Source organism: Centroberyx gerrardi, chromosome 22, assembly GCF_048128805.1.
Source record: "Centroberyx gerrardi isolate f3 chromosome 22, fCenGer3.hap1.cur.20231027, whole genome shotgun sequence".
In the NCBI taxonomy this organism is placed as follows: domain Eukaryota; kingdom Metazoa; phylum Chordata; class Actinopteri; order Beryciformes; family Berycidae; genus Centroberyx; species Centroberyx gerrardi.
The window spans coordinates 4769703-4780791 of record NC_136018.1 but is presented as its reverse complement, the minus strand read 5'-3'; the positions used below and the strand labels follow the sequence as shown (position 1 = coordinate 4780791).

The following is an 11089-nucleotide window of genomic DNA, read 5'->3' as shown; positions in this document are numbered from 1 at the left end:
GAACTTCAACACACTCCCAATCTCGCCACCTAGTTGCATTTTCAACTGCTCAACGATGGCGGACGTTGCTACGAGCGAGCGATCTGCGTCACAATACTTGCTAAAAATGCTAAAAAATGTCATTCTAAAGCCAAAAAGCAAATGACAATTGCAGGATTATTATAGTATTTAGCTTTAATGATGTACTGTAAATCCTCTAATATTGGCCCGGGCCTTTATTTACCTCAACTGCAGAGGGTACCAGGCCTTTATTGGAAGCAGGCTTATATTAGAGACAGTCCTTTATTTCTAATTCCCTCTGTTTGATAAGTATATTTGCTCATATTTTAGTACGAAGCCTCCTTGTTTTCTGATCTGCTTCTGTTGGGGTACGTTAGGTAGACGTTTTTTTGTTACTGCAATGCATTACGATAATTACGGTAATTGACGACGGCATGCTCCAGAGACTTCCGCCGGCCGAGCCGTCTTGTGGCACTTGTACGTTACTACAAACTACAGTTACAAACAGGCAGCAGGAGTTTACCGGTATCCACCATTGTTTGCATGTAAGCTGAAGCTAACTGAAGCTAACTGAACCTGGGCGCCGATGTGTTCCCGGTGATCCGGCCGAGATTTCGGCGGGGGTCCGGGGCTTGGATCGGGAGGATCAATGCGGGCCGTGGGCGCGGTGGAGAGGCAGCGGCGGAGAGAGGAGACGGACACAGTCCATATACTAGGTTTTGACCTAGTCTTGTTTCCTTTGTTTTTTTCCCCAGCCTGTATTTGAGGCCGGCCTTTATGTCGACCACGCCCCCGGCCATTATCGGAGACCCAGCTTTTAATTGACTACAGGCCACTATTAGAGGATTTACGGTATTACCTCTTCACTAGACATTTCTGTTGGATCTTTGCTCTAATTAGCGATCTTACTCGATTGTGAAAATGCAACTTTGTTGTTTCTGTCAGTTACAGGCCACCGTAGCTCAAGGGGACGGGAGGGGTGAAGGCTATGTCAGAGACTTGTGTAGGAGATAACGTCTATCGATGTTGCGATTCCTACTGGTTGCCAATAGAGGCCGATAAAGGTCTTAGATTACTTAATGCCCCTTTAAACACATAGGCACACATTTACTCAAGCTCAGACTTTCCCTTGGGGTATACCTGTTGAATGAGAGAGAGAGAGTGAGAGACAGAGGGGATCACTCTACATCCATTGGTAGAGGCTCTGCATTTTATCTCACTGACTGCTTTGGCTTTCATCCAGACCTTCCATTATGTCGTCACCAGACCATGGCAAAAGGTCTGAGCTACTCTGTACAATTGACTGGAGGAATAGGGCAATTTTTATACTGAACTAGAGCCTTAGTGTCACTCGTAATTCTTCCACCTTGAATGCCTTTTCTCAGAATTGGGACGTTTAGCTGATGGTGCAAATCCGGAAACACCCCTCTTTAAAGGCATCTATTTTTTCACTTGGCTGCTGTAAATCAGTCGCCTCTAGAATAATTTCCTGTTCAAGGAAGGCTGCACTGTTTCGCTGGTTGGACTTTGGAAAGAGATGCACACATGCAATAAAACCATGTGTCAGCTGACAGAAAATATGATACGTGGGGATAGTAGAGAGGGTTTTAGGGATTTATGTTGTTCATATATGGTGAAGGGTGGACATTGTGTAAATTGTAAAGGTTGTTATTTGAAGGGACTACATCCTCAATTTCCTGATAATTGTTGATCATTTCTAGGTCTTGAAAAGCTTTGAAATTGCACAAAAGGTCTGCAGAAGTATGGGAAAAAATATTGTTCATTCCTGATACTCATATAACTAAGTCTCATGTAGCTGTTCACCCAAGATCATTTTACTTTACATACTTCACGAACAAAACTCAGATCTACAGTGATATGGCGTAGTCATACTATATATCCCAGACAGCATCAGCATGTACAGTGTTGAAAAGATGAAAATGTTCAAATCCAGTGAATATGCAAAGGTCTAGAAAACATGAGAAATTTTGAGTATTTATAGACCTACATTCATGCAGGCTGGCTGACATGCGAGCCAAATAACGAAACAGAAAGAGGGTTTTTGTCCAAGTGTGGTTTATTTAAGAAAACAGTGTTTATTACATGACTGAACTGCAGTATTTAGCCCTAATTTATCTTTTTACAAGTCTAGTACAAGTCTATTCACAGGACCCACCTAACAGAAACGTCCATTTTCACGTGGGTCTTGAATAATTACAAAATCCTCGAGTGTCTCCAAAAATAAAAAATACAGATTGATGACTGAGAGATAAATAGATAAATACACAAAAAAATCAAATCAAATCAATCAACCAATAAATAAATAGAACAATAAATAACATTCAAAACATCTTTGGCCAAACTTCGGCCACTTCATTGTCCCCACAGAGTTAACATTGGTCTCAGTAGATGCCTCGGCCAGTCAGAGCACAGTATGCTGACAGAATCAGCTTTACTTCTGAGAGAGACAACATTGGATATGTGGCGTGGAATAGCAAGTAAGAGAACAATTATATTGAGGCACTTTTAAGGATGTTCTAGGAAATGGCAACATTTCCTGTGTGTACGCGTATCCCCCCAGGAGGAAACAAAACAGAAGACAACAAACGACATTCAATTGAAAGGTAATTGAATGGCTGCTTTGCTCGTCTAATCGTGTTACTGTATGTACCCTCCTTTTGTACAATTTCGGGACGGAGCGTGGTAAAGTACCAGATAGCATAGAAAATGGTAAGCTGGAAACCAAAAAAAAAACGGAAACAGCTAAAAAGTAAGGAGAAAAATGCCAAAACCTTTGCGTAGCCAACCAAAATAACATAGTTACATATTTGCTTTTTCGAGTCTATGAATAACATCAATGTGTGTTCTCCGTGGTCGTTGTGTCGGACTGAGTTTCTGACTGTTCCCCGAATATCCCCGCTAGTGTCTTAAAGCGCGGCCCCCATTCGTTGAGGTAATCATAGTCCTCCTCGAGGTCTACAGCCAGGGACTCGATGGAGCTGAGCGACTCGGCCACGGAGCCGTCGCCCTCGTAGGCGTACGTGGCCAGGGAGTCGTAGGGCGGGGCCGAGTTGTCCACGTCGTGCTCCTTCAGGCGCTGGTTGATGAAGTCGCGGATGTCGGCGCTGTCCTGGGACACGGGCGCTCTGGGGCCCCTCTTCGCCTCGGGTTTGACGTCCCTGCGGAACAGGTTCTCTTTGATCACCTTGGGGTTGCGGAGGGTCCCCATGTCGAAGGCGTGCGTGTCCTCCTCGCCGCCGCCCTCGTCGTCGTAGTGGATCACGTTGTCCCGGATGTCCTCCTTGGACGACATGAGGGTCTCCTTTTTCTTCTGCCGCCTCAAGCCCACGTACAGGACCACGATAACTGGGAGGCACAAAACAGGAAATTACGTTAGCTCGATGTGGACACACTCGTAATGCTGTGCCTTAACCACCTTTCCTGTGAAGAAGGCAGAGATTACATCACTGCAATTGAATCGGTTCTGTACCTCGAAGCATGTAGAAGGCACCAGCAGCATTGCATACTCAGACATTAGGTAGGTATTAGCAAAACTGTAAACAATTTTGAGGGTGAAAATTGTATTCCTGTGAACACACCTAAAGCAACAGTTTTCATTTTGCTGTGGAATTTGTGCTATTAGCTCTGAGCCCTTCAGAGACTTTTCCTGAGGTTGTGCATATTGTACGCAGCACCAGAGTATAATGATTTTCAACACATAATCTTACAGTGAATTTTCCTGACTCCTTCTCCTTCTCTCTCTCTCTCTCTCTCTCTCTCTCTCTCTCTCTCTCTCTCTCTGCTGGTGCCTCCGCCTCTCTTTCTCTCTCCCCCTCTCTCTCTCCTCCAGTGACAAATACAGCAAAATATACAATTCTCATATGGGTCTTTAATATACAGTGGCATCTAGGAGGGAGAGCAATGGCCAGAATAATGCAGAAATCATTCAATTGAAATGAGTCAATAAATAAATTCAGATGGGAAAAAAAGCGAAAGAAAAAACAACTGAATGCCTTAAGTAGGTCCCTCCCTTCCTTTCTGCCTTCCTCCCTTCCCAAGTGATTTTATCTACCTGGGTACAGTGTGCCAGCTCCCCCCAGTGGTACCTATCTAGACTTCAACAACAGCCCATTATTATTGGACACATTGGTTGAACACAGCTTCTGTCATTGGGTGTGGCCTCTGCACATCAGTTTGGAGGAACAGCAATGCAGATGAAAGTCCCCCCCATGCTGGTCTGGCTAATTTACCTCATCATTTCTCCTCACAGGACAACTGGGTCATTCTGACAAATCCGGCACAGGAACTAAGTGGCTCTGAGGAAATGTTCTGAGTGTGAGTTCTGATTTTCTCTGCCACTTTTCCTTCTTGGGGACGGCATGACAGTTTGGCGCCAGCCTCAGCCTTGGGGCGAGCTGACTTGGAGATTTGAAACGGCTCCTCGCAGCACGTCGACTGAACTGAGCACACGACACTGTTCTACAGCACCACAATCGAGGGCACGCTTTTATGTTCCCTCACACATCAAACAATGAAACTCAAACAGAAAATGAACAAGAATGTATTCATAAATCGAATACACAATGATCAATGATGAAGAATGAAATGGTATTATAACAATGGATTCTTTGTTGGACCATATTACTAGGAAGGTTGAGCAAAGTAAATATAGATAACCACACAGAAAAATAAAGGTGCAAACTGGAACCGAAAATGGTTCTTCGGAGTGATGCCATAGAAGAACTATCTTTGGTTCCACAAAGAACCTTTCAGACCAAGGTTCTTTAAAGAACCATTTCTGCACTCCTTTGCTTAGACACCTGCATTGTGTTTTGTTTATCTGCCCTTGTATAGCCTCAACTGCACAATATAATGGACGGGTTTGAATATTGTCCACATTTATGCCATCACCCACCATCCAATAACTAAGAACTAAGAACCTTTTACTATCCCAAAGAAAGAAACAAAATAAAGAAAGAAAACCATATATCATTCCTTCGGATATTATATATATTTGGGACATATTAAAGGTTCTTGAAAGGTTCTTTGTGGAGCCAGAAATGGTTCCTCTATGGCACAAAGAACCATTTTCGGTTCCAGTCCGCACCTTTATTTTTCTGCATGAGAGGAGGTTTTCATGGTCACTGATTCAGCATATTTTGTGTTCAAAGGTCATGGCAACCCTTGACTTCCACTGTAAAACAGGAACTTCTTTAACAACCGACCATCCCACAGACATAATTCAGGAAATGATGCCATAAACCTGTATTTACTTCCTCTCTGCTATGCAGATGAGCTCGGACATTAACTGCAGAGACTTAAAGAGGAGTTTTATAACCGTGACCTTGTGGGAAAAATTAAAGCTAAAGCCTGGCAGCCGTGGAGCGGCAGGATTGGATTTAGTTTATAGAGCCAATCGGGATAAGGGACCCTCCCTCCAATCTAGCACGCCTCATTGAATGACTAAATTCATAAGTGTCCTATAATCAACTGCAGACTCTTCTGGAGGGATGCCAGTTCAATTCTGATGGTCAGCCCAGCAGGTTTTGGAGTCAGCTGTCTTCCTATTGGCAAATAATAGGAACCAGCAAAGAGGCAGTAGACCTGGCAGAAATTTACATCTCTATTTTAGGTGTTTAGCTGATGATCTTCCCTGGAGTGTCTTACAATAAGCTTCAACTCTGACATTACAAGCAACCAATATTAAATAATTATCAGTCATAATTGCAAAGTTGGGCTGCAATGGCGAAGAGCGTCCCTTAAGAGCGAAGTTTCTTCTAAACAGCAGCAAGCAATGTGTTGGGAGAAAGTTGGACTCACCAACGATGGTTGAACCTGTTGAAAAAAGATTTTTCCTCATCTCAAGATATTTCTCATCTCATTTCCACCCATACCAGCAACTAAGAAGAAGAAATTTAGGTCAGAGGAGTGCGAAGTTCAATGACGTCACATTACATGATTTCAAACAGTTACCTCTCGCTACCACTTGGGGCCGCCAAACTGCGAAGTTGCCTAGTGCAGTCGCAATGAAATGAAAAATTACTTTGTCACCTTTTTAGTTAATTTCCCATGCCATAATATACACCTATTTAACAATAAAAGCCCCAAGATGTACAACATTTTGATTTTCTTTTACTTTTATATCAAATTTCCATTACTTTTACTTGCTGGAAACCAGTGTATCTTTAATAGTTACCTCATGCTGTACCAGTAAGTGTAAATTAAAATTCCAACCAATAAAACATATCAGATTTTAGAACAATCCGGCCCCTCCAGCCCTCCCAATAATAAAACTGCTTTCCCATTGGTTTACACTTTTGAATGATCCCTCCCCGCATCATGTCACACATCAATATCCTGTTTCAACAGGAAATCCATCAAATTAAGGAAGCAAGATGCTCTCAAAATGCTGTTTCATTGGGACTTTAAGGGGCTGCAAGCATCAGAGCCAGAGCGTCCCTCTGTTAGATATAACAAATATTCCTGTATGATCATCTGTGATAGAGAAGTGTTAAAATTAGAGTGGAGGAGAAAGCGGGGAAAGGGGGAAGGGTTAATGAGATTTATATTTACAAGCTGAGAGACAATATAGCTCACCTAACAAGATGATGATACAGAGGAGGATGGCGATCAGAGCGCCCGTGCTGAGGCCCACAGGCAGAAAGATGGCCTCCGCACTGCAAGTTAGCAGAGAACCATCTGATTCGCAACCGCACACACGGATGGTCAGGGTGCCTGTGCTGGTCTTGGGCGGGTAGCCGTTGTCTTCAATCACCACAGGGAGAAAGTAGATCTCCTGTAGGCGCCGTCTAAAGCCGCTCCGCTTCGTCACTATCCCGGCTGTGTTGTCTGGAACAAGGGAGAGAAGAAGAAGAAGAAACAAGCAGGCATGAAAGTTACTAAAATCAGGACTCTCACAGTCAAAAAGTCACATTTAAAGTTGAAGTCACATGGGTTTTCCTCTTTCCCCCTAGGGCCAGCACGGTCAGCCTAGAAAAAAAGCAAATCTTCTAGACAGCAGCGAAAGGCTTTGAAAAAGTCTTTGGTGTGAGATTTAAAAAAATATCTAGAAACTTGTATGAAGCAGCCCCAAGTACTGCAGCAAGTGCTTGACTAACCCCTACTATTATCATTGGCAGTAAAATATATCTTTCCTTGTACAGGGTGCAAACTGATCTGACCAAAAGGAAAAAAAAAATCCACCTAGTATAGCCTAACATCAATTAGGCAATCCTCTGAGCTACAAATCTGGAGGTCTGAGTGTCAGCGAGATAAAACTGTTCGATGTCTGATAACTCTTTACGTTTGATATCAAATCCTCTCCGAATGCGCCTCTCTGAATGTGATCAGAAAGTGCGATGTATCAAAGGCCGCTCTTATCAAAGCCCTCTCCATTTTTACGCTGCTTATTTTGAAAGCTGATACAGCCCAGCAAAACGTGTTTTTTTTCGCGAGAACTGCACTGGGATCTGTTGTGATTTTGTTATCTGTTCATTCGGGCGGCATAACTCCTGAGAAACAGCAGATTAAGCAATGATATATAATAGATAAAAGAAAAAATACACAAAGGGGACAACTTGGGAAGACAGCCGGAGGTGTGAGGATGGCAAGTAGAATAGAGGTCGACAACGTATGCGAAGTAAAGGGAATGTGTCAGGTCGGACCTGTCTGCTGCAGCTGGACTGTCTGACCCCTGTCAAGCCCGGTTTGTTCCACAGACGAAGCTTGGCACTTTTTCTTGACAGGAGGTCAGGCATTTTAGCACACCTTGCATGTTGTGTAAAAGCATGTTGTTGTTCTCTCTCTCTCTCTCTCTCTCTCTCTCTCTCTCTCTCTCTCTCTCTCTCTCTCTCTCTCTCTCTCTCTCTCTCTCTCTCTCTCTCTCTCTCTCTCTCTCTCTCTCTCTCTCTCTCTCTCTCTCTCTCCCTCTCGCTGAACCTGTCTGTGCAGCCTGTGGTGCTTGTGTTTCCCTGTCCCTGCGCATCAGATCTCGCTCTGTATCTGGAGAGAGTGTGTCGAGGCCGCTGGCAGTCGAGGAGCTTCGAGACAGTGTGTCCAAAAGGTAAAACTGGATCAGAGGTTCGGACCGGCACTCGTCGAGGATGGAGAATGCATTCGTTTTCCCCGGGCCTCATCCCGCCATGTCCCACTTTTCATTACTCTTCTTTTCTGGTTAGACTTCAAAGGGCCCGGGCAGTGCATACTGGGAAGAGTCATTATGCCCTTATCATAAGACAACGTCTGACCTCATGCATTTTAGTTATTTTTTTGCCGTTGAAGCATGCCACTCTCCTAAGCTGTGAGCTGCAAACTTTTCAGCCGCCCAATAATTGGTCTTCAGAGGGCGGCTGCCCTATTTCCTGTCCTGTTCTGGTTTTTGGGGAAAAATATCAGTTGTCAGCTGGAATATCAGGGTAACTTTTAACATGTGATCTGTTACAGGTTACTGGTTACATTTCAGATACTGTTGGAATATTATTTACCCTCAAAATTCATAGAATATTAAGTAAAACATTCCATTTATTGTTAGTAACAAACAATTTGCATAATGTTATAATCATCATCATTGTCGTCATCTTCAACCGACATCAACAAATACTTTCAAAAGTAATACATTCATTATCTGGTTACCGTTTTATGTTGCTGTAATGGATTACTACAGGTACAAGTTTTTCATCATAATCAGATTACTGTATTGACGTTGCTGTCAGTTATACAGAAGAAGTGTGACGTGGTTTCAGTAGCTTAGAAGACTAAACTGCCTATACTAATTCTACAAGCTGATATATTATCATTAATATGCTGTTTTCATACTGTACTATGTCATCAAACACAGTACATGTCAGAGAATAAGATGACTCACTCCCAAAGTCCCGGATGGTAAAATTCTTGTTTTTCACGTCTTCCTTTGTCGATTTGAAGGAGAACTGTTGGCCGGCAGTCGGGAGATCTTGGTCTTTTGCACTGAAGGTTTGAATCACCTGTTAAAACCAAAAAATTAAGAGATTAAAGATGACCCATGCTTATAACTGGACAGGTTTAAAATACAGCTAATTTTGTTGCACAATCCATTCATGATGCACACACTAAAAAAAACAAGAGAACCTGTATGACTTTTGAGAAAAGTTTTAAATATTCCTCAGGGATAAACAGTGAGACTTTGTGTCAGGGTTATTAGAGTTTTACAATTTAAATTAATTTTATTTATTTTTTATTTTTTTCTATTTTAATTTTGATTTTCATTTCCGTTTAGTTTCAGGTAGTTCTCAGATGCCATTTGCTAGTTTTAGTTTAGTTTTTATTTTCATAAATGTTCAGTTTTAGTTTAGTTTTTACTTAGTTTTATAATGGTCATGCCTGTATGGAGTGTGTTGGTAGCAGTCATTGGATGTACACACTAGGCATCAGTGTATTGATAATGTATTGATGGATGATCAGGGCCCATTCATGACAACAGGATTATTTCTCCACCTCACTTAAGAGTAAAGCAACTGATAAAAAACTAAAACCAACGCAGGACGCTGTAACAACCCATGGTGGGAAACCTGTCTGAACGCTCTCTGCACTTTTTAAATAAATTATGTTTGCTTTCACGGAAAACAAACTTACTTCACTTCTACTTGTCTCGGTCGAAAATGTGAAATTATTCAACATCTGAACAGAAGTGTCAACTAGAATTGAACCGGTTGCGTATCAGACCTGTCGGCACTGAAACCAGGGAGTGAATTTTTCTTTTTGTAGTTTGTGATACAGTCGCTGAGCATTAGATTGATACCTTGTTGAAACTTCTAGATTACCTCAACATATAGTGTGATGGATTAAGTTCATTCAAAACTACTGGAGCTTGTTGTTCACGGGTCATGGCCACATACCAGCTGTTTTATATCGTATTATATTACATCTGCCACTGGATAGACTCAAGTTTCATTCCAAAGAAAAAAACTAAATAAATAAAAAAAGGTTAGCCACCATTTTGATATATCTGAAACCTTCTCTTACAAAATAACTGATAGCAAAAAGTTAAAACAGCTTATGGTACTTTGTAAAGTACGTTCTTGGTTGATAATATGACAGCACTTTTAGAAACTGGATTATTATTCTATGTTAAATAATTGAACTGTATGTGTTGTCAACACAGATGACTAATTAGTGATTAGTAGTTATTCATATTAAATATATTTTACCTCCAGTAAATTTAATAATAAACTTAATAACTTCGGACAACAGTCAGTCAGTTTACTCCACTGCTGATATGATGGAGCTTCCTACCTGACCACAGCTACATAAGACAGTCAGTAAATCCTGCATTGAAATTATATTTTCTTTGCATATTTTATTTATTAATTTAACTGGTTGTTCATTTAATATCCCAGAGTTTTAGTGGCCCATGATGGTCTGAATGCTGTTTCAGAGGCTTTTCCACCCTGACAAGAACATAATTCCAGGGGAATTTTTTGGCAAGAAAATGGAAATGGATACTGAATATCGGCACATATCAGTATCAGCTATCAGCAGCCACAATGCAGAAATATCAGTATCGGCATCAGCCTTCAAAAACCAATATCTGTCGAAATCTGGCTGCTACTAAACAAGCAATAGAATCTACTGTATTTTGTGAGATCTATTATGTATAAATGTCCCTCTTCTTGCACTCAAAATGCCCCTGTCAAGTTGGAAAAAAAAGAAAAAAAACCTTTTCTACTTAGATCGACAGTGCTGTGACTCTTGCGCTCCTTAGTATCGGTTGCTAATGTTGGTGATCTATGAATTTAAGTGTATTCTGATGTTGCACTTATTCTACTGATGCATTGTAAGTTGTTGTAGATGACACTGTCAGCTAAATGCTCATATTCTCTCTCAATTTTAATTCTGATTCAGTGTAGCATTAGCTATACTTGGCAAAGGAAACAGATGGAGAAGATGGAGATCACAATACAGCTCTTGCCGGCCAGAAAATCTAATATGTATTTCTATCCATTTAGCTCCACAGTAGAAAACTACTGTTGTTTTTTCTGCTTTTCATATATTTGACCTGCCACCAGTCATGCCTCTGTGTAAATTATGAAATAAGGAAACATCATACTTTGTC

The 11089-nt window shown here is 41.6% G+C and overlaps 1 protein-coding gene across 1 annotated transcript in view; it reads right to left on the bottom strand.

Annotated features, from left to right (window-relative positions):
* Positions 1 to 2854: 2854 nt before the first annotated feature.
* LOC139914995 (cadherin-12-like) overlaps positions 2855 to 11089 on the bottom strand; it is a 55895-nt gene continuing 47660 nt past the window's right edge. The window contains exons 9-11 of the mRNA XM_071903469.2: positions 8864 to 8981; positions 6598 to 6849; positions 2855 to 3366 (exon numbers count right to left, since the gene is read on the bottom strand). Of these exons, the coding sequence (XP_071759570.1) occupies positions 2855 to 3366; positions 6598 to 6849; positions 8864 to 8981 (882 nt within the window). The remainder of the gene's footprint in view (positions 3367 to 6597; positions 6850 to 8863; positions 8982 to 11089) is intronic.